This window comes from Macaca nemestrina, chromosome 2 (genome assembly GCF_043159975.1).
Source record: "Macaca nemestrina isolate mMacNem1 chromosome 2, mMacNem.hap1, whole genome shotgun sequence".
Taxonomy (NCBI): domain Eukaryota; kingdom Metazoa; phylum Chordata; class Mammalia; order Primates; family Cercopithecidae; genus Macaca; species Macaca nemestrina.
In genome coordinates, this window is record NC_092126.1 from 107,632,170 (window position 1) to 107,657,366 (window position 25,197).

The 25,197-nt window shown below is 36.3% G+C and overlaps 1 protein-coding gene across 1 annotated transcript in view; it reads left to right on the plus strand.

Moving 5' to 3' along the window:
* Positions 1-25,197, plus strand: part of LOC105480302 (testis and ovary specific TOPAZ 1) — a 91,093-nt gene that overhangs the window by 43,008 nt on the left and 22,888 nt on the right. Inside the window, exons 10-15 of the mRNA XM_011738925.2 lie at positions 2,395-2,546; positions 2,751-2,843; positions 5,778-5,893; positions 19,421-19,487; positions 20,612-20,786; positions 21,800-21,900. Of these exons, the coding sequence (XP_011737227.1) occupies positions 2,395-2,546; positions 2,751-2,843; positions 5,778-5,893; positions 19,421-19,487; positions 20,612-20,786; positions 21,800-21,900 (704 nt within the window). The remainder of the gene's footprint in view (positions 1-2,394; positions 2,547-2,750; positions 2,844-5,777; positions 5,894-19,420; positions 19,488-20,611; positions 20,787-21,799; positions 21,901-25,197) is intronic.

Consider the following 25,197-nt stretch of genomic DNA (forward strand, 5'->3'; position numbering starts at 1 on the left):
GTCCAATCAGCTATTTAGAAAGACTTGAATATTGTTTCTTCTTTTGAAAATTAGAAACATTTCAAGAGGAAATTCCAGTGGTTAATGATTCACTAGAATTGTGCATTCCTAACCAAAGAAAGGAGTAAAAGTACCTGATTCTGGTGAATAATTGGTAAAGTAGCCTTATGAATTGACAAACGTTTTAAGAAAGCAATGTAGGCCGGGTGCAGTGGCTCACACCTGTAATCTCAGCACTCTGGGAGCCTGAGGTGGGTGAATTGCTTGAGTCCAGGAGTTTAGACCGGCCTGGGCAAAATGGTAAAACCCCATCTCTACAAAAATATATTTTAAAAATTAGCCAGGCATGGTGGTGCACGCCTATAGTCCCAACTACTCGGGAGGCTGAGGTGGGAAGATTGCTTGAGCCCAGGAGGCAGAGGTTGCAGTGAGCCAAGATCATAACACTGCACTCCAACCCTGGGTGACAGAGCAAGACCATGTCTCAAAAATAAATAAATAAAATAAAAGACAATACAGCAGTTTGTGTCAAAACGTATTAAAAATGTTCAGTTTCCACCCAACAGTTTAACAAGAAGGTATCATTATTCGTTTTTGTTTTTTTGAGAAGGAGTCTCCCACTGTCGCCCAGGCTGGAGTACAGTGGCACGATCTTGGCTCACTGCAACCTCCGTCTCCTGAGTTCACGCGATTCTCCTGCCTCAGTCTCCCTGAGTAGCTGTGACTACAGGCCTGTGCCACCATACCCGGCTAATTTTTTTATTTTTAGCAGAGACAAGGTTTCACCATGTTGGCCAGGCTGGTCTCAAACTCTTGACCTCAGGTGATCCACCCACCTCAGCCTCCCAAAGTGCTGGAATTACAGGCGTGAGCCACCACGCCCAGCTGAGAGGATCATTATTTTCAATGCAGAAAATATATTAACAGTTTAAAAATAACTTAATGAGGCCAGGCGCGGTGACTCATATCTATAATTCCAGCACTTTGGGAGGCCGAGGCAGGCAGATCACCTGAGGTCAGAAGTTCAAGACCAGCCTGGCCCACATGGTCAAATGCTGTCTCTACTAAAAGTGCAAAAAAAAAAAAAACTAACCAGGCATGGTGGTGCATGCCTGTAATCCCAGCTACTTGGGAGGCTAAGGCAGGAGAGTCACTTGAACCTGGAAGGTAGAGGTTGCAGTAAGCCAAGATCATGCCACTGCACTCCAGTCTAGGTGACAGAATGATACTGTCTCAAAAAAATAAATAACTTAATGACACAAAGGAGGAAGGTTGCATGTCAATTAGTGGACTATTTACATGCTGGCTAACATAGATTAACTGCAGCTTTTGAATGTCTGCAATTTAGTTTTATTAATAAGCTATAATAACACTGAGTTTACCATTTTATCAGTTGATCTGCTTCTGTATAGGCAACTATATAAATACTGCCAAAAGTATAGCAGCAATAATTTATCTGTATATGCTCAGGGAAAATAATTGTAGTATATAAAAAAGCTTTACAAGAAATTTGAATATTATACCATATTATTAAAGTTTTAAAACTTTAACATTAATTTTTCACTTGTGCCACTGAACTTTGTCAATAGCTACTGGCTTTCCCAAACAACACCAGGTAATCCAGCTAGTAATAAATATTTCTAATAGAAATAATTAACACAAAATAAAACCAAAAGTATTTTTACTAAGGCAGTTAAGGCATACAGATTTTAACCTGCGAAATTCTGGAATGAAGAAAAAAATGATCAATGAAAGAATCCCAATTTAAATAATTTTAGTGAAATCAATGGGGAAAAATTGGAAACATCATGTTACATAGAAAATTAAGGATTTGGATGGGCATGAAGAAAGTACTTTCTCAAAGAAAACTAATCAGCGTTGTTGTAATTTTTAGTAGAATGTTCCACAATCACAAACTGAAATCAAAAATATCCCCATCCATGACAAGGCAGGGAGAAATTAAAAATAATGTCAACATGTTAGTGGGTTTAAAGCAACAAGAATGGGTATGTGTCAAAACAGTCTGCGTCCATCACCAAACTATACAACTTCACATCTGTACCAGGGCTACTGCCTCAAGACTGCCTGGGAACTTGACTCTCTAGGAGTTCATATTGACAGTATGATATATGGGAATGGCAGTTTAGACCTATTCTTTGCAGGCAGCGCATGAGTTACTCCATACTGAACATGCTTGGTTGACTTCAAATATTATTGCCATTTTGACTTTTGCTTTAATTTTCATCCACTATTTCTAATACTAGAACTGTACCTTTCAAGAATTTACATTGAATTCATATTATTTTATCTTTATATATAGAAAAATTATTGAATTTAAGAAATACGGATATCTGACACAGCAAATGACGTTAGTATATATATTTTCATTTTCAGTAAACGTATTTATGGAGTACTACAGAAAGTTTCCCCCAGGTATATACTTTGATTTACAAGTGCTAAATGATCTTCTAAATTCTTTACTCAAACATTGTTTATTGAAAGAAGTATTTCAGATAGTGAACCTCAGCATAATGGTTAAAATGCTGGTAAGTAGCCTGAAAATATATGTTATTTTAATATTTTATGTTAATTTCTCTGTTATTCATTATTTGAATTTAGCAGTTGAATTTCTGTGTTTGTTGAATACTTCCTAGAAACCACTTGTGTTTTTCAACATAAATGAGTTTGAGAAATTTAAGGTGTACTAAAAGAAGATCTGAAAATGAGTGTAATTTTTTTGTTTTATCCAGCCTTCTCTGAAAATATTACTAAACATATTTGAGCATGTGGCAACTATGAAATTAAGGAATGCTGTACCTGCTTTAATTGATATCTTTTGCAAGGTATGGTTTTATTTTCTTTTATTCTCTGATGGCAAGTAACCAAGAAAATAATTGTTTCCATGTATACGCTTGAGCTGCCTTTTATTCACATTCTGGATGCCAAAGAATTCTATTTCCAGAAGTATTCTTTTTCTCTTGAAATAGGGTTTATAAAAATATACTCTAGTGGCTGATAAGCCTTCCCCTTAAATTAGTTTCAAACATTCAGATTATTGCTTTTTGATGTATGAATTGTCTTCATCTCTACTTGATAAGGATGATTAAATGAAATTTTCTTTCTCTAAAAGAATTGAGATCATTTACAACAGAAATAAACCAAAAAAGACTGACAAAAATATAAAATTCAACTTTTGTTAAATACTTCCTAATATTTGATACTTAATCATCTACTTCAGAATAGGCCTGATAGGAAAACTACTGGTTTTCTTTCAGAAGCAACATTGGAAGAACTCTAGCAGAAAAACAGATATTTGAGTGAATACCTCAGATTTCACATTATAAAACTTGACAATTGCTTGCCTAGAAATATTTTGAATCAAAAGTTACTGATCGCCGGGCACGGTGGCTCATGCCTGTAATCCCAGCACTTAGGGAGGCCGAGGCGGGCAGATCACAGGGTCAGGAGTTCAGGACCAGCCTGACCAACATGGTGAAACCCCATCTCTACTAAAAACACACAAAAAATTAGCCAGGCATGGTGGTGCACACCTGTAATCCCAGCTACTCAGGAGGCTAAAGCAGGAGAATTGCTTGAAGCTGGAGGGCAGAGGTTGCAGTGAGCCAAGATTGCGCCATAACCTAGGCAACAGGGGGGCAAAACTCCGTCTCAAAAGAAAAAAAACAAAAAAAGTTGCTGATAACCCATAGAGGTTGTAGAAAATCTCAGTAAGGATTCCATAAATTGTCTGATACTGAATAACTTGACTTTCTGCAAAATGTACCCCTCAGTGACTGTCTAAATAAAATTACCCTTAGTGGAGAATATCTAACAAAGACAATGATTTTCATTTTTGCATGGCTAATATGGAACCATCATTTCTGGAAGTTGTTTAAAACCAGTATCAATTTCCCTCTTAAGACTATTTCAGGGTTCAGTAGTAACACCATAATATCATCATGGAGAAAGATGCTTTTCCTCCTCTTTATCCTGGTGTACCATACTCCATGTATTTAGCATAAATATCACTGAGAAAAGATAATTAACATCTTATTTTTGTCCTGCCTCAGATTGTTACCTAGTGTGTTACAAAACAATTTATATTTACTCTGGTTTTTGAGCAGTGTTAAAGGGCAGAGTTTTTAAAGCATGTCAGTTACCAGATAACTGATTTGTTCTTTTGCAGGTTTGTTTATAGTTGGCCTTGTTCATTTAGTCAAAAGTCACTGCAAGGTCAGTGAATACAGTTAGACCACCAGTGACCCTTTCAAATGTTGTAGAGCATAACAGTAAAAAAAATCATTATGCCCACTCCTTTACTTCATGATGTTTGGAAAACTATTTGTTAAGGTAGTGGATTGGTAGGTATAGGAGAGGAGCTATTTTCCTCTTTTAAGATAAAATTGAGTATGCTCTGAATCTAGAGGAGCTAATAGAGCTTAAGGATTAGAACCTAATCTTTAGAACAGACTTTAAACAGTCATTTTTACAGGATTTTTTACCAAAATTGTTTTTAGTTAAAATTGTTTAATAACATGGCTTAGGGTAGCATTTCTAGGACCCATTCAAAGGGGGCCTAGTACCACTAAATTTGAGACCGTTTTCCTTGGAGTTCAAAGGTGGGAAAAATCTCTTAGCAGTTTGTTACTATTATCCTTCACTAAAAGAAATTCTATCTCAAAATATATAATTGTAAGTTCTAACAGCCAAATTACAGCATCTCACATTATACCTTGAAACAGGTAGCTTCTCCACTTACCCCGGTATTGTTTTGTTATCCTACACCAATTCTTACTTCCTAGTACTCCCTTCAGATCTATACTGGAGACAAAGCATACATTCTCTCAAACATTCAAAATATATTTTGATATTTAAGTAATTTCTTAAAGGGAATTTTTCTGAAAACCAGAATAAAACCATAGAAAATTCTCAGCAAAAATATTGCTCAGAGAATTTCAAACACCACTCAGTTGAGTCATTCTTAACTCTCTAAATCCTAGTCCAGGGTAGCTAGTCATAATACCTTCGAGGTATTATGGAGGTATTAGAGGACCTAGTCATAATACCTTTGAACCAAGGTCAAGAGGATCATTTGAGCTGGGGCAACTAATAAGACTGCCAGCTCACAACCTTGTACCTTCCCGCTTTTCCAGGATAATGTCATGTAGAAGAGCTGTCAGAAAAGGCCTGCCTCTCATTCATCCATTCTCACACTGGAAGTATCCAGATATTCCCTTGTTGGTTCTCTTCATTAGAGTTGAGGCTCATGAAGAAGACAGGAAATGAGTCATATGTGAATGACAGATAAAAATCTTTGAATTGATTTTTTTTTTAATTAAATGCTATATTACATGTGGGCAGTTAATCCACCTGAGTGTTTAATTTATCAAGGAATCACTGATTCTTCTCTGGCCACAGCCCTGTGTGAGGCACAGGAACAATACTTCTCAGGAAGTTTGCAATCAGGGATGAGGTATGAATACCGGTCCTAGACTAAAAGACAGACTGAGTACTAAATAAGAGGTATATATGATAAAGTGGTTGAGATAACTTAGAGAACAGGAAGAAAATTCAAACACTTAATATTTTCATTTTTGCTTTAAATTCTTAGGATATCTTTTTGTGATTCTGTGCCTCAATTTTTTTTAATGAGTTTTATTCCGTTTGTCTCCATGTTTCACTTCTTCCATCAGTGTCTTAGTTGTTTCACACACATTGGCTCCTCAATTCTGTCACATTTTTGTAAGAATAACCACTCTTTCTTTTCTCTTCTACAGCTTGTTGAAGCCGGGATGGTGCTTGACCCAGAGCACTTTAACTATATTGTTAAGCTCTTATATCAAGTACAAGCTTCCAAACAAGAAATAACTGCAGTTCTGGAAATGAAATCCAGGTGAGAAAAATCATTATTATTTATGCCAAAATATATGTGTCTTGGTGGGGACTTATAAAAGCTGAAGGAAAAGTTCTAATAACTGTTTGTATGCCCATTTAGATAGTTACCTGTCATAAACCCTTTTCCCATCTCTTGGCTATGCCCTACTTTAGTCAAGCTGCCTCTGGCTAGCCTCACCTCATTTTTCTCAGTACTTCATTTCCTCTCAACGTCCTGCTCATTCAGTGTAAAAAGAGTATCTTTTCTGATGAACATCGATGCAAAAATCCTCAATAAAATACTGGCAACCCAAATCCAGCAGCACATCAAAAAGCTTATCCACCATGATCAAGTGGGCTTCATCCCTGAGATGCAGGGGATTCAACATACGCAAATCAATAAACGTAATCCAGCATATAAACAGAACCAAAGACAAAAACCACGTGATTATCTCAATAGATGCAGAAAAGGCCTTTGACAAAATTCAACAGCCTTTCGTGCTAAAAACTCTCAATAAATTCAGTATTGATGGAATATATCTCAAAATAATAAGAGCTATTTATGACAAACCCACAGCCAATATCATACTCAATGGGCAAAAACTGGAAGCATTCCCTTTGAAAACTGGCACAAGACAGAGATGCCCTCTCTCACCACTCCTATTCAACATAGTGTTGGAAGTTCTGGCTAGGGCAATCAGGCAAGAGAAAGAAAGAAAGAGTATTCAGTTAGGAAAAGAAGAAGTCAAATTGTCCCTGTTTGCAGATGACATGATTGTATATTTAGAAAACCCCATCGTCTCAGGCCAAAATCTCCTTAAGCTGATAAGAAACTTCAGCAAAGTCTCAGGATAAAAAATCAATGTGCAAAAATCACAAGCATTCTTATACACCAGTAACAGACAAACAGAGAGCCAAATCATGAATGAACTCCCATTCACAATAGCTTCAAAGAGAATAAAATACCTTGGAATCCAACTTACAAGGGATGTGAAGGACCTCTTCAAGGAGAACTACAAACCACTGCTCAGTGAAATAAAAGAGGACACAAACAAATGAAAGAACATTCCATGCTCATGGATAGGAAGAATCAATATTGTGAAAATGGCCATACTGCCCAAGGTAATTTATAGATTCAATGCCATCCCCATCAAGGTACCAATGACTTTCTTCACAGAATTGGAAAAAACTGCTTTAAAGTTCATATGGAATCAAAAAAGAGCCCGCATTGCCAAGACAATCCTAAGTCAAAAGAACAAAGCTGGAGGCATCACGCTACCTGACTTCAAACTATACTACAAGGCTACAGTAACCAAAACAGCATGGTGCTGGTACCAAAACAGAGATATAGACCAATGAAACAGAGCAGAGCCCTCAGAAGTAATACCACACATCTATAGCCATCTGATCTTTGACAAACCTGACAAAAACAAGAAATGGGGAAAGGATTCCCTATTTAATAAATGGTGCTGGGAAAATTGGCTAGCCATAAGTAGAAAGCTGAAACTGGATTCTTCCTTATTCCTTACACAAAAATTAATTCAAGATGGATTAGAGACTTAAATGTTAGACCTAATACCATAAAAACCCTAGAAGAAAACCTAGGTAATACCATTCAGGACATAGGCATGGGCAAGGACTTCACGTCTAAAACACCAAAAGCAACGGCAACAAAAGCCAAAATTGACAAATGGGATCTAATTAAACTAAAGAGCTTCTGCACAGTAAAAGAACTACCATCAGAGTGAACAGGCAACTTACAGAATGGGAGAAAATGTTTGCAATCTACTCATCTGACAAACGGCTAATATCCAGAACCTACAAAGAACTCAAACAAATTTACAAGAAAAAAAAAAAACCATCAAAAAGTGGGCAAAGGATATGAACAGACATTTCTCAAAAGAAGACATTTATACAGCCAACAGACACATGAAAAAATGCTCATCATCACTGGCCATCAGAGAAATGCAAATCAAAACCACAATGAGATACCATCTCACACCAGTTAGAATGGCAATCATTAAAAAGTCAGGAAACAACAGGTGCTGGAGAGAATGTGGAGAAATAGGAACACTTTTACACTGTTGGTGGGATTGTAAACTAGTTCAACCATTGTGGAAAACAGTATGGCCATTCCTCAAGGATCTAGAACTAGAAATACCATATGACCCAGCCATCCCATTACTGGGTATATACCCAAAGGATTATAAATCATGCTGCTATAAAGACACATGCACACGTATGTTTATTGTGGGACTATTCACAATAGCAAAGACTTGGAATCAACCCACATGTCCATTAGTGACAGATTGGATTAAGAAAATGTGGCACATATGCACCATGGAATACTATGCAGCCATAAAAAAGGATGAGTTCATGTCCTTTGTAGGGACATGGATGCAGCTGGAAACCATCATTGTCAGCAAACTATCGCAAGAACAGAAAACCAAACACCGCATATTCTCACTCATAGGTGGGAATTGAACAATGAGATCACTTGGACACGGAAAGGGGAACGTCACACACCAGGGCCTATTGTCGGGAGGGGGAAGGGGGGAGGGGATGGCATTGGGAGTTATACCTGATGTAAATGACGAGTTGATGGGTGCTGACGACTTGATGGGTGCAGCACACCAACATGGCACATGTATACATGTGTAACAAACCTGCACGTTGTGCACATGTACCCTAGAACTTAAAGTATAATAAAAAAAAAAAAAGAGTGTCTTATATCTTCTGTTTCACCACTTAATTACACCTAATGTACTCTCTTATATGTGTACAAATTACCTTAATTCTTTTTTCTATTTGACTCACTTTTTGTTGTTATCTTAATAAAATACTTTAGTGCCCCTACTTTATTTACTTTCTCGATTCAGCTCATGGGCCTCCAAAGACCTTTAAAAAAAAAAAAAAAAAAAATCCGGGCACGGTGGCTCATGCCTGTAATCCCAGCACTTTGTGAGGCTGAAGCGGGTGGATCACAAGGTCAGGAGTTCAAGACCAATCTGACCAACATGGTGAAACCCCGTCTCTACTAAAAATACAAAAATTAGCTGAGCGTGGTCGTGCGCACCTGTAATCCCAGCTACTCAGGAGGCTGAGGCAGGAGAATCACTTGAATCCAGGAGGCGGAGGTTACAGTGAGCCGAGATCATGCCACTCCCTGAGCGACAGAGTGAGACTCCGTCTCAAAAAAAAAAAAAAAACAACAAACTCTCACAACTATACAAGTAGTACCCAAGTAGTACCATAATATACCAAGAAAAAGGAAAGTCACGACTTAAAAAAAAAATTAAAGTATAACATACATAGAAAAATATATAAATTATGTGTTTAAATGAATCATAACTTTTTAAATGTAATTAGATTTGATAAAGATCAAATCAACTACTGAAATGCTTCAGAATGCCCAGAAATCTCCAATATGGAGCTTCCATTGCTATTTTTATCTCATTTCTCATTATCCTGTAATGCAAAGGTTTCCAAACTTTCTTGGTTCTGTGTCCCTAGGCCAAAAGAAAGGTATTAACTGTCCCATTTATCAACTAGTTAGGTCCAAACAAGTTAATAGTAGTAATTTGTTCAGTGTCTGACAGATGTCAGCCTGAAAACTTAAAATAACCTGTGGTGTCCTGGTGAGTTTGCCATTGTGCCCTAGATGCCTCGGTGCAGTTAAAAGAATTGCAGCTCTAAGTAATACTACTTCCCTTCAATCACTAGCATTGAAATTCATTTGAGTTTTCCAAGTTCTATGATTTTTTAAATTTAATTACTGGTAATTAACAATATTCATGTTTTCCATGAAAATTGTAACACTGTTTAGGCTAAATAGATTTTGAGTACTACCTAGGAAACAAATTTTTTGTAAGAAAAGTATAATTCATTGAGCATATAGTTCTGGAGTCTAATTTGGTTTTAAGTAGGGTGCATTGATGTTGTCTTCCAATCATTGAGTTTATTCTTCCCCAGAGCGATATGTGAAAAACTTTTCCCATTTTGGGCAGTGGCAGCTATGGCAGAGAGCTCACATGACTAACAGATGTTAATCTCCCACCAGATTCAGTAGCAGTTGCACAGGGAAAGTGTATGCATCAAGGCTCAAGAGAATAGCAGTATCTGGTGCCCTGAATAGCTACTGAACTTCACCATTCATGCAATGATTGACAGCAGACCCTGTTAGTATATAGGAAGACCCCAGAACAATCCAGCTTTTCACTTTTTTTATTGATGCATAATAGTTGTATATGTTTACAGAGTACATGAGTTTTAATGATACATGTATACAATGTATAATGATCAAATCAGGGTAACCGGGATATTCATCACCTCAAACATTTATCATTTCTTTATATTAGGGACATTCCAGAGCTTCTCTTCTGGTTATTTGAAATATGCTGTACATTCCTGTTAACTGTAGTTGCCCTATTGTGCTTTCAAACACAAGCAACACAATCATGAATATTCTTAGTCTATTTTATAGTATATAACTTTGAAAATTGTATCTTTATACCCTCTGCCCCTTTCTGTGCTCACACTTCAAACCATTATAGTTATGTGCCCCATAATGATGTTTTGGTTAATGATGGACCACGTATACCATAGTGATCCCACAAAATTAAAATGGGGCTGAAATATTCCTATCTCATAGGGACATCTTAGCTGTTGTAATCTCAGAGCACAATGCACTACTTGTACATTTGTAGTGATACTAGTGTAAACAAACTTACTGTGCTGCCAGTCATATAAAAGTATAGCACATACAACTATGTGCAGTATATAATATTTGATAATGATAATAAATTAGTGTTAGTGGTCTATGTATTTGCTGTACTTTATTATTATTTTAGAGTGTACTCCTACTTATATATTTTTAAAGTTAAGTGTAAAACAGATTCAGGCAGGTCCTCCAGAAAGTATTCCAGAAGTAGGCATTATTATCATAGGACATGACAGCTCCGTACATGTGATTGACCCATAGACCTTCCAGAGAGACAAGATGTAGAGGTGGAAGACAGTGATATTGATGATCCTTATTCTCTGTAGGCCTAGGCTAGTGCGTGTATTTGTGTCTTAGTTTTTAACAAAACAGTTTACAAAGTAAACAGATAAAAATAAAAATTTTCAAAAACAGAAAAAAGTTTATAGAATAAGGATATAGAGAACATGTTTGTGTTTCTGTTTTAAGCTGGGTGTTATTACAAAAGAGTCAAAAAGTTTAAATACAATTTGTAAAGTTACAGTAAATTAAAGTTAACATTGAAGAAAGAAAAACTTTTTTTCTAAATTAAGTGTAGCCTAAGTATATAGTATTTGTAAAGTCTACAGTTTGTGTTACAGTTGCCTACAGTATTCAGTACAATAACATGCTGTGCAGGTTGGTAGCCTAGGGGCAACAGGCTGTATCATATAGCCTAGGTGAATAGTAGGCTGTACCATCTAGGTTTGTGTGAGTACACCCTTATGGTGATCACACAAAGATGAAATCAGGTAAAGACACATTTCTGAGGACATATCCCCAGCCGGGTGCAGTGGCTCACGCCTGTAATCCCAGCACTTTGGGAGGCTGAGGCAGGTGGATCACCTGAGGTTGGGAGTTTGAGACTAGCCTGGACAACATGTGAAACATGTTTTAGAATTCCATTCTGATTAGCTATAGTTTTTTAGCATCTCTCTTTGTATACACATATTTTTAGTTGTTGCTCTAGTACACTTACCTGTTGACTCAGCAATCCCAATTCTACAAATGTACCCTGAAAATACACCTCTGTCAATACAAACATATGCACACCCAAGGTTATTCATTGCAGCATTGTTTATACTTGCAAAATATTAGGAACAATATAAATACCAATACAGTAGACGAATAATATAGTATATCCACACAATCAAGCCATAAAAAAATGAAGAATTTCTCTATGAATTTATTTAGAGTGATATCCAAGATACACTGTTTGTGTAAATGTTCTAAATACAATAATTAAAGGATTGCAGTTGGCAGAATACATATAAAAGTATAACTATATGCCCTTTATAAGAAATTAACTTCCATTATAAGGATATAGGTAGTTGAAACAATATACCATGCAAACATTAGTTTGAAAAGGAGCATGAGTGATTATATTAATAACAAATTAAATAGACTTCAGAGCAAAGAAAATTACAATTACAAAGAGGGACACTACATAATAAGATGATCAATACGCCAAGAAAACATAGCAGTTATAAAGTATATGCACCAAAAAAACAGCTTCAAAATACATGAAACAAAATTATAGAATTGAAAGGAGAAATGGACAAATCTATAATTATAGTTGGGGACTTCAATATCCCTCTCTCAATAATTGATAGAAATACTAGGAAATCAGCAAGGATGTAGAACTAAATACCACCATCAATCAACAGGATTTAATAGACATTTATAGAACACTGTACCCCAAAACAACAGAATACATATTCTTTTCAAGCATCTATGGAACATTCAGCAAGGTAGACCATATCCTGGATCATAAACCTCAAAAAATTTAAAACAAAACTATACAGAGTACATTATTTGACTGTAATAGAATCAAACTGGAAATCAACAATGGAGGTATAATAGGAAAATCTCCAAACACTTGGAAATTAAACAACACACTTCTCTATAATCCACATGTGAAGAGAAAGTCTCAAAACTAAGTGAACTGTTAGAACTGAATAAAAATGAAAATAAATCACAACTTGGGGATGCAGATAAAGCAATCCTGAGAGGAAAATCCGTTACACAATATTCTAAGCTCCCACCTCACAAAACAAGGAAAAATAAGAGCAAAATAAACTCAAAGCAAGCATAAGAAAGGCAATAAAGGTAAGAATATGAATCAATGAAGCCGAAAACAAAAAGTAAATCAATGAAACAAAAAGCTGTTTCTTTGAAAAGATCAATAAAATTAACAAGCCTCTTAGCAAGACTAAAAAAAAAGCAGACATGAAGACATGAATTACCAGGAATGAGACCAGGGTTATCAGTGCAGTTACTGCAGCTGTTAAAGTGATAATAAGGGATTGCCTTGAGCAACTTGACATAAACTCAGCAACATACATGAAATGGAGCAAGTCCTTAAAAACCACAAAAAAACAAAGTTGATGCAATATAAACTAGATCATCTAAATAGTCTTATAACTATGGAAGAAATTTAGTCCATCATTTAAAAGCTTCCAAAAAAGACATTTCAAGGGCAAGATAGTTTCATTGGACAATTCTACCAGTCATTCAAAGAAGAATCAGCATGGATTTATGCAGTCTCTTCCAGAAAACATAAAGGAGGGAACATTTACCAGCATATTTTGATACCAGTGTTACCCAGACACAAAAACCAGACACACAGAATACCCCAAAAGAAAAGAAAAGAAAAGAAAACTACTGCCAGACACGGTGACTCACACCTGTAATCCCAGCACTTTGAGAAGCTGAGGCGGGTGGATCACCTGAGGTCAGGAGTTTGAGGCCAGCCTGACCAACATGGTGAAACCCCATCTCTACTAAAAATACAAAATTAGCTGGGCATGGTGGTGCATGCCTATAATCCCAGCTACTTGATAGGCTAAGGCAGGAGAATCCCTTGAACCTGGGAGGCGGAGGTTGCAGTGAGCCGAGATTGGACCATTGCACTCCAGCCTGGACAAAAGTGAAAGTCTGTCTCAAAAAAAAAAAAAAAAAAAAAAGGAAAATAAAATAAAATTACAAATTAGTGTTATCTCTCCTGAGCTTTGATGCAGAAATTCTCAGTAAAATATTACCATATTGAATCCAGGAATTTGTAAAAAGAATTGTACACCATGACCAAATAGGGTTTATTCCAAGAATGCAAAGATGGTTCAATATTTGAAAATCAATCAGCGTAATTCATCATATCTACAGTATAAGAAGAAAAGCCACATGATTATTCAGTTCAGAAAATCATTTGACAAAATGCAGTATCCATGCATTATTTTTAAAACTCAGCAAATTATGAATAAAGGAAGAAATTCTTTAACTTCACAAAGAGTATCTGTAAGAAACCTACAGCAAATATTATATTTAGATGAAAGACTGGATGCTTCTTCCTAAGATTGGGAACATGGCAAGGATGTTCACTGATACCACTCTCATTCAACATACTATGATAAATCTTAGCCAGTGTAAGGCAAGAAATGGAAATAGCTAGCATACAGATTGGAAGTAAAGAAATAAAACTGTCCATATTTGCAGATGACATTTTCTACATATATGCCAAGGAATGTACCAAAAAACAAAACAAAACACTCTCCTAGAACTAATGAGTGCAGCAAGGTTGCAGCATAAACATCAACAAAAAAATCAACCATATTTCTATATACTGAAAACGAACTAGGGAAACCAACATTTAAAACAATATCTTTACAATGGCTAAAAACAAAAATTAGGTAAAAATCTGACTGAACACATGCTAAACTTATATGCTGAAAGTTACAAAATGCTGATGAAAGAAACTGAAGAATTAAATAAATAGACATACTACATTCATGGATTGGGAAACTTAATAAAAGTGTCAGTTCTCCGAAATTTCATCCATTGGTTTAACTCAATTCCTACCAGAATCCCTCCGGCAAAATTTTTTTGTAGATATAAAAACATATATTCTAAAATTTATGTACAAAGGTAAAAGAACTAGAACAGCTAAGACAACTTTTAAAAAAAAGAATAGGCTGGATGCAGTGGCTCACACCTGTAATCACAGCACTTTGGGAGGGCGAGGCAGGCAGATTACTTAAACCCAGGAGTTCAAGGCCAGCCTGGGCAACATGGTGAAACCCCATCTCTACAAAAAATTAGCTGGGCATAGTGTCACGCACCTGTAGTCCCAGCTACTTGGGAGGCTGAGGTGGGAGGATCACTTGAGCCCCAGAGTTAGAGGCTGCAGTGAGCCGTGATTGCACCACTGCACTCCAGCCTGGGTGACAGATAGAGTCCCTGTCTCAAAAAAGAAAAAAAGAATAGGATAAAGTAAAAGGATTCACTCTACTTAATGTTTTAAGACGTACTAACAGTAATCAAGTAATTAAGAAAGTGTGTTATTTTATGGAGGGAGAGACACATAGATCAAAGGAACAGAGAGAATCCAGAAATAAACCACTACTAATATGTTCAATTGATTTTATAAGGTACAAAAGCAATTTTATGGAAGAAAGCTAGTTTTTAAACAAATGATGCTAGAGCAATTGAACAGCCATAGTAAAAAACAAAAAACTTTGACCCAAACCCTACACCTTATACAAAAATTAATTCAAAATGAATCATGAATTTAAACAAAAAACTATAAAACTTTTACGAAAAAATAGGTGAAAATTTGGAAACCTCTCTCTATATAACATATATTATATATAATATATTGCATATATTATATGTAATACATATACATTGTATGTCTATTATATATTGTATAATATATAATATATTGTATATATATTATATATAATATATATAATTATATAAAACATATATATGTTTTTTTTTTCTTTCCCCAAGATGGAGTCTTGCTCTGTCACCCAGGCTGGAGTGCAGTGGCACAATCTCAGCTTACTGCAACCTCCACCTCCTGGGTTCAAGTTACTCTCCTGCCTCAGCCTCCTGGGTAGTGGGATTACAGATGTGTGCGACCATGCACAGCTAATTTTTGTATTTTTAGTAGAGACGGGATTTCACCATGTTAGCCAGGCTGATCTCAAACTCCTGACCTCATAGTCCACCTACCTCGGCCTCCCAAACTGCTAGGATTACAGGCATGAGCCACCGTGCCCAGCTGAGAATATATTTTGAAAGTCTCAAAATTCAATAATAAACAAACAAATGATACTATTAGAAAATGGGAGCTGGGCACCATGTCTTACGTCTGTAATCCCAGCACTTTGGGAGGCTGAGGTGGGCGGATCACTTGAGATCAGGAGTTTGAGACCAGCCTGGCCAACATGGTAAAACCCCATCTCTACTAAAAATACAAAAATTGCCCAGGCATGGTGGCACATGCCTGTAGTCCCAGCTGCTCAGGAGGCTGAGGCTCCAGGAGAATCACTTGAACCCAGGAGGCAGAGGTTGCAGTGAACCGAGATCATGCCACTGCACTCTAGCTTGGGCAACAGAGTGAGACTGTCTCACAAAAAAAAAAAAAAAAAAAAAAAAGAAAGTAGGCTAAAGACATAAACGTATTTCACCAATGAGGACATGCAGATGGCAACTAAGCACATGAAAATAAGTTCAAAATTGTTAGCCATAAGAGAAATGTAAAATAAAACCATGTGAGATATCACCACACACCTATCAGAGTGATAGAATTTTATTTTAAATGGTGTTAACACCAAATGCTGGGGAGAGTGTGGATAAACTGGATCATATGCTGTTGGTGAGAATATAAAATGGTACAGCTGCTCTGAAAAGCAGTTCAACAGTTTCTCTACAAACTAAACATGCACATACCAAAGGCAGCTATTGAACTCCTCGGCATTTATCCTAGAGAAATGAAAACTTTTGGTCACATAAAAACTTATAGATAAATGTTCTTAGCAGCTTTAATTGTAATAACCAGAAACTGGAAAAAAAAAACCTCAGATATCCTTCAATAGGTGAATGAATAGTTATAGTTAAACTGTGGTACATACCATGGCATACTATTGAGGTAAAAAGAGGGAGAAACTATTGAAATGTGCAACAAATTGGATTGATCTCAAGAGAATTATGTTGAATTTTAAAAGCTAATCTCAAAAGGCTATATGCTACACAATGCATACATTTCATTTATGTAATATCCCCGAGATGACAAAACTAAGAAGTGGAGAACTGATTAGTGGTTGCAGGGGACAGGGACAGTGGAGAGGGGATGAGTATAAGAGGGTACCATGAGAAAGTTCCTTTGTAGAAATGGAACACTTGTAGTTACATACACACACACAAATACATGTAAAAATTGATAAAAACTGAATAAGGCCTGTAGTTAACAGTATTATACCAGAGTCAGTTTCCTGGTAGTATATAAAATGTCACTATTGGAAAAAGCTGGGTGAAGAGTACACAGGACTTTATGTACTATTTTTGGAAATTCCTGTGAGCTTATTTAAAAGTCAAAAAATTGTGAAGATAAGTATATAACTTATAACTTTTAAAGGTAAGCATATGTAACTTTTGTTAGGTATTGCCAAATTTTCCTCGAGAATAGTTGTACTCATTTGTGTTCCCATCAGAAATATGAGACTGCCTTTTTCAGCCTAGCTTTCTAACATAATGTATTAGAACGTTTTTTAATGTTTGCTAATCTGTTAGGTGACAAATGGTGTTTTAGCTTGCATTTCTCTCATAAATGAATTTGAGCATTTTCTATTCATATATTTGAGGGCTATGTTTACATGTTTTATGTGAACTCTTCACTTTTTTTTCCTCCTTTTTCTATTAGGTTTTGGTTCTTTGGTTCTTAAACTTTTAGAGTTCTTACAGGTATTAACCCTTTGTAGTATATATTGTAATTTTTCTTCCAGTTTGTCAGTTGTCTTTTGACCTTCTAGTGTTTTTTACCATGCAAAAATTTTATTTTTATGCCACCTTATATTTCAATCTTTTTTCTCAGTTTTGAGTCAAGGTTATGTTTTATTGCATGTGGATTTTGAGTCATCATTTCTCTACATGAAGGTTTTAGGCAAACTGGCACATGTTTTCTTCTACTACTTGTATGATTTCATTTTTACAGTTAGGTTTTTAATCTACGTGGAGTTTTTTCTCTTGGGTATGTTGTGTGAAATTGATTCAGTTTTGTTTTTTCCAAATGATTATCCAACTTTCCCAACAACATGTATTAAAATGTCCATCTTGACCTGGCGTGGTGGCTCACACCTGTAATCCCAAAACTTTGGGAGGCCGAGGTGGGCAGATCATGAGGTCAGGAGATCAAGACCATTCTGGCGAACACAGTGAAGCCCTGTCTCTACTAAAAATACAAAAAGTTAGCTGGGTGTGGTGGCGGTTGCCTGTAGTCCCAGCTACTCGGAAGGCTGAGGCAGGAGAATGGCGTGAACCTGGGAGGCAGAGCTTGCAGTGAGCGGAGATAGCGCCACTGCACTCCAGCCTGGGCAACAGAGCAAGACTCCGTCTCAAAAAATAATGAATAAAATAAAATAAAATAAAATGTCCATATTTACCTCCAGTGATTTGAGATGCCACCCTTATCATATACTAAATTTCATATACAATGGGATCTGTTTCTCAACTTTGTATTTTATTCCACTGGCCTGTTTGCCTATTCCTGCACTGGAACCACACTATAGTAACTACAGAAGCTTTAATAGTATGTTTTAATATTTGGTAAGGATAATTCTTTTTCATCATTTTTCGGTGTTTTCCTGGATCTTCTTGCATGTACGCTTCTCCATATATTTAGTATCAACTTCCTAACTCCAAGTAGTAGTAATGTGTCTTTCAGGAGTGTTTTATGATTTTCCTTATATAAGTACTTCATATTTTGGGTGCTATTGTAAATGAGATTTTCTGTATCATTATGTAATTTTTTTTGTATCTATAAAAGCTATTGTTTTTTGTTTGACTATTGATGGATTGAGACAGGATCTTGCTCTATTTCCCAGGCTGGAGTGCAGTAATGCAGTTACAACTCACTGCAGCCTGGACCTCCTGGGCTTAGGTAATCCTCCCATCTCAGTCTCCCAAGTAGCTGGTGCTACAGGTGCATGCCACCACACCCAGCTAATTTTTGCAGAGGTAGGATTCACTATGGTAACCAGGCTGGTCTCACACTCCTGGGCTCAAGGGATCTGCCCACCTCGGCCTTCCAGAGTGCTGAGATTTCTGGTGTGAGCCACCTCACACAGACTGTCTATCTAGTTTAAATATTAGTTATACTTGCTTCATAAAAGGAGTTAGAAAATTGTTTTTTTTTTCTTAATCCCAAATGTGATAGTGTGTTCTTCCTTCTTAATGCTCTAGATAAATTACCAAAATTGATGAACTCATATTTGGGTATTACATAATACTCCTAGTTCAATGGCACCTTCTTATTCCCTCTGCCTTTTTTTTTCTTTTCTTCTAATTGCCAAAGTGTGTTTCTTTCATTTTTGTCTTTTTTTCTTTTCCAAAAACTATGCATTTCAAAAATTGCCTTCTTTAAATCATACAGACTTTTAAAATCCTTCCTCATGTGGAGCAGTAAGGGTAGGGCAGGAGCAGTAGAGATCATGTGCCAGGATTTGGTGTTTTTTTTCTCCTTTTAGTCACAGTTATTTTGAAGTTTTGACATGCTCTGTATACAAGTTAGGCTGAAGGTATGATTTCCTGTGGAATTTGCTTTTTCCTTCTTACTGTTTTGGGGAGGAAATAATATAAAGTAGGTGTCTGTATAGCTGCCTTTTTCCAGCTCTGAAGAATGTTTATAGCATATTATATACATTCATTTTTTCCTCTGGTTTCTTATAAACTGTAGGACAGATTAAGTAGAAGCGGCAGTGACTTTTAAGGGGTGAATATAGTATAATTAACTCTTTTCTGTTGTTAAAGGTTACAGATGAGGCAATTTAAAAAGAACTGGAAGTGTGATTTAGATTCAGCCTTGAATAAATTAGAGGTATGACATTTATTATTTTAAATACATTGCTGGGATCTCCGCAAATCAATAGCAACAAAAACGTTTTGAATAATAACCCCATTTTATGAGAAGTTTTAGAAATGTGGCTGTTATACAGCAAAAATGTTCAAGGAAAGGAAGTTTTGTTTTTCTTACAAGTTAATATTTTGAAAGGCAAACATTTTAATTTCTAGAGTTGTGAACTGTATTAAAAATAATTCTAAAAATTGTTCAGTTTCAAAATTATATTAAAGTGAAATAATAATTCAGAGCTTAGTCTTTAATTCTTGAGGCTGGGCAGACTTGCTGAGTGTGTAAGAAAGCTGAGGTACTTGTCATGGATGGCTACAATACATGAAATGATGGGGGAAATCCCAGATCACACTGAACTCTCCAACCATTTAGAGTATAAGAAATGAGGACCTTCAGGATGATTTTTACTTTTAGTATCACTTTTGTATTCATGTAGTAATTGTGTCTCTGGTTTTAATTAGTACTTTTATATTCTTAAGACTTTTGATGTGAAAAACTTTTTTAGTTTATAACAGAAATTGTACAAAGATAATAAGTTGACTGAAATTCACTTTGTGGCCACTTTTGTAAAATGTAGTGTCCAAAACGATATGTGGGCCCAAATTATAAATGGCCAGATAACATTAAAATGCACTTTCTAAAAGTAGTAAAATAATGCATTGCCGTGGAGACAGTTCAAATTATGCTACTCATCTCTGTTTTCCATAAATCCATCCCCACTGTCAGGTTCAGGTTTGGGGGTAAATACAGTTAAATACTTTAAGACCTGGATAATTAAAACAAATGTGCATTGCTATTTGGAATTTATAGAGGCTTTACTATAGCCAGAAAAGCAAAGCTGCAATGGTATGTTATTGATGTGATGCTTGTCAGTAAGTTTATAAGATCTGCAGATTTTGTCTTATTAATTTATGTATATCTAATGCCTAAAACATTAGATATACATATTAATTTATGTATATCTAATGCCTAAAACATTAGATATACATATTAATTTATGTATATCTAATGCCTAAAGACATGTTTGCATAAATAACATAGTTTTCATTCTTTTTCTTTCTCTTTTGTTTTGTTTTTAATAATTTTGATAGCATTGTAAAGAAAAAGGTGACTGGACCAAATTGGGAAAATTATACATTAACGTAAAAATGGGCTGTGAAAAATTTGCAGATTTCCAGACATTTTGTGCTTGCATTGCTGAAACACTCACAAAAAACTGTGAAGATGAAAGACCAGATACTCCCTTTTGTGAATTTGCTGAAACAGGTAAAATGTAACTATTGGCCTGAATATTTTGTATGAGGATGGTGCAGTGTTCTTTTTTGTTTTTTAGAGACAGGGTCTTCCTCTGTTACCCAGGCTGGAGTACAGGGGTGCGGTCATAGCTTACCACAGCCTCAAACTCCTGGGCTCAAGCACTTCTCCTGCCTCAGCCTCCCTAGTAGCTTGGACTACAGGCACATATCATTACACCCAGCTAATTTTTTTGTTTTTTGTAGATACAGAGTCTTGCTTCATTGCCCAGGCTAGTCTCGAACTCTTGTGCTCAAGGGATCCTCTCACGTCAGCCTCTCAAAGCACTGGTATTACAGACATAAGCCACAGCTCGGCCCATGGCAGTGTTCTTAACAAGAACATAAAATTCAAAAAAAAAAAAAAATAAGAAGAAGAATGTAAAACTCTTGAATATTTTCCATGTTGTGGATAAATTAATGCAGGCTTCAGACACTCTTCCTTCTCTTTCTGAATTTTTCCATCTATTTATTGTTAAGTTAGATTATGGGAGAAGGTCAGGAATTGGTGTTTTAGTATCAAATGTTTCATATTCTTATTTTTCTTTTCACTCAGATTGGTGAAACTATTGCTAGCAAATTATAGTGGAGCACCTGAATTTTTGAATTATTTAAGTTGTTACTCTCTCTACTCTTACAAGTCAACAGAATTTATATAGTTTTGAATTTGTTTTGTTTTTGACCTGAGCTCTTTACTACTGTAGACTTTATCAGGGGTTGGCAAACTTTTTCTGTAAAAGGCCAGATAGTCAATATTTTAGACTTTGAACACACCACATGTGATCTCTATCACATAGTTTTATTTTCTTTTTAAATGATGCTTTGAAAACAGGAAAACAATTGTTGGCTTGTAGGCTATACAGAAACAGGGCACAGCTTGCCAACACCTGGTCTTTATGGTGGTATCAATAATTCTGTATTAGTTTGCCTCTTCTGTCATTTTAAGTGACTATTTTATTTTCTTTTATATGCCTATTTGTGTTTCAGTTAGCAAAGATCCACAAAACAGTAAAGTAGATAAAGGTGTACTGGGAAGAATCGGAATCAGTGCTATGTACTTCTATCACAAGCTGTTGCAGTGGTCCAAGGTACTTCCTTAAGTTTTTGTCTTGGCTTGGTATAGAGAGTACTAGTTTTAAAATTTTGAACAGAATGTAAGTTAACCCTGAAGATTAGCAGTTTGCTAATAATCATTACAGTTGAGAAAATGGGACCCAGACTAGTGAGTGATTTATTAGATGGTGTATTAAGCAAATGGCTACTATTTAAAATATCAAACTGGATGCAGTGGCGTGTACCTATAGTCCCAGCTACTCAGGAAGCTGAGTTTGATGCCAGCCTGGGCAACATGGACAGATTCCCATCTTTAAAATATAATTTTTATTATAAAAATAAATAAAATCTCAGTATAGAGAACACTTAACCCATTTATGCCAGAGGTTGCAAATTTTTTTGTGTGAAAAATCAGCCCTTGGTGATGACCTTGAGCAGTAGGATAGAAATAACTCCCACAAGCTTAGTGTTCCAATAATGTAACACTAGGCATAAATGGGTTAAGAACCCATGCTAAATGTCATATTTATTTGAAGTAACTTTCAATTCATATTATTTTGCCAACACCTGAGTATCAGTTGTATTGTAATTTTAGAAGGGTTCAAGACACCTTTCTTTGTTTGTGGGTTTTTAAATTTTTTTTTATTTTTTGAGACAGAGTTTCGCTCTTGTTGCCCAGGCTGGAATTCAATGGAGCCATCTTGGCTCACCACAGCCTCCGCCTCCCAGGTTCAAGCGATTCTCCTGTCTCAGCCTCCCAAGTAGCTGGGATTACAGGCATGTGCCACCATGCCTGGCTAATTTTGTATTTTTAGTAGAGACAGGGTTTCTCCATGTTGGTCAGGCTGGTCTGGAACTCCCGGTCTCAGGTGATCCACCTACCTCAGCCTCCCTAAGTGCTGGGATTACAGGTGTGAGTCACCACACTCAGCCAAGACACATTTCTTAAGATGAACTCAGAATACTCACAATTAACAGAACTTCTTAAAAATCACCTCTTAGGATATCTTGGAACACTATATACCGTATATCTTGATGTCTAACTTTGAGGCTTAGCTTATCATAGAGGTGGTTTAGTGACTCAAGACCATATTGTATTACCATTCTTTAGATATTCCTGAGGTGGCAGTTGGAGTTATAGACTCAATAAAGTTCAAGAAGAGGACAGGGAAATCCAAAATAGGGAGGAAGTGCTGAGGGATGGAGTTGTATAGAGAGTAGAGAGTGTGGTCACTATTGAATTAACTATTAAAGAATATCTTTTTTTACTTGCTACTTTTATAAAGAGGTTATTTCACAATTGAATATATATGTTCAATAACATTTAAGTACGTGTATACCTACAAAATTCATGAATTAAAAAGAAAAAAAAATTAACCTAGAATGGTTGTATAGAAGGTCTCCAGGCTCAAAAGTCTTCAGGAGGCTTAGCTCTTACTGTGTGGTAGGACTGGAGTGGGCAAGGTGTACCTTGTGTCTGCTCTAACAATCAAGTTTAAGGTTGGTCATAGCATTAATTTCTTGACTATTTAATGCTTGGGAATTTGAGGACTACCTAACAAGAAATCCTTTATAAAAATTCAGACTGGGCCAGGAGCAGTGGCTCATGCCTGTAATCTCAGCACTGTGGGAGGCTGAAGCAGGGGAATCACTTGAGGTCAGGAGTTCAAGACCAGCCTAGCCAACCTGGTGAAACCCCATCTCTACTAAAAAATACAAAAATTAGCAGGGGGTGGTGGCGCATGCCTGTAATCGCAGCTAATTGGGAGACTGAGGCAGGAGAATTGCTTGAACCCCGGAGGTGGAGGTTGCAGTGAGCCGAGATTGCACCATTGCACTCCAGCCTGGGTGACAGAGCAAGACTCCATCTCTTAATGCCATTCCTCCCCCCTCCCCCCACCCCACAACAGGCCCCAGTGTGTGATGTTCCCCACCCTGTGTCCAAGTATTCTCATTGTTCAATCCCCCACCTATGAGTGAGAACATGCCGTGCTTGGTTTTCTGTCCTTGCAATAGTTTGCTCAGAATGATGGTTTCCAGCTTCATCTATGTCCCTACAAAGGACATGAACTCATCCTTTTTTATGGCTGCGTAGTATTCCATGGTGTATATGTGCCACATTTTCTTAATCTAGTCTGTCATTGATGGGCATTTGGGTTGATTCCAAGTCTTTGCTATTGTGAATGGTGCCACAGTAAACATACATGTGCATGTGTCTTTATAGACTCCATCTCAAATTTTAAAAAAGAAACTCAGACTTATTTTGCTGAAATTTTAGAGTATATTTTAATTTTATTTGGTTATTATTTAAGACATTGGTAGATTTGTCTATTTTAATTAAAAATTTTAACTATTTAGAAAATTATTGTATCACCTTAGTATGAATTTTTTAATGAAACCTATTTCTTTTTGAATGTAAAAATAAAATCATTGACAGTAAACTAAACATATCCCTTTAAAAATGCACTCATTTATACAGTCATCTTGAAAATACCTTGACATCATAATAAGCATCTGATTCAAATAGTATAGAATATAAAACAAGGGTCTGTACACTAAGGCCGATGGGCGATAACTCACCCAAAGCCTGTTTTTGTACAGCCCTCAAGCTAAGAATTTTTTTACATTTTTAAAGAGTTATAAATTTAAAAAAACAACAACCAAAAAGAATGTACAGCAGACTAAATGTGGCCTGCAAAGCCTAAACTATTACTATCTGGCCATTTACAGGAAAAGCTTGCTGACCCATGATATAAAATAGTGATATATGTCCAATTTCTGATGTCCAAACCGAAGGTAATTTTCATGTAGAATACATGAAATAATTAGTCTACTGAATTAAGAATTTTAGCTAACCATTTTATCCTTTTTTTCACTATCATTCTTTGTCTAAATTTTTTGGGAGGTAGGGCAGGGGTTTCACCACACTCCCCAGGCTGGTCTCAAACTTCTGGGCTCTAGTGATCGTCCCATCTCAGCCTCCTGAGTATGTTTAAATTTGATAACAAATTATTTTCATTTTTACTGTCTGTCCCTCCTGGATCCCAGATTGACCAACAGAAGAGGAGCAAAAACATATAATCAGTAGTTTTCTATGTTAAATCATAGAATCCTTTCATCAAATGAAATCTTAAAGAGAAGTACAGTGTATAAAACAAATACAAAGAAGACTTCTGATAAAGGGGGTCTGGTGGTATTGGTGGGAAGGGGTGGTTAATATGAGGCAGAGCCTTGCTTGTTCCTCTTTCCCTTTCATCTGTATGGCTGAACAGGAAGGGACTTAAGGAAAGAGTATTGGAGCAGCTTAACAGCTAGCAGTCTAGTATGATGAT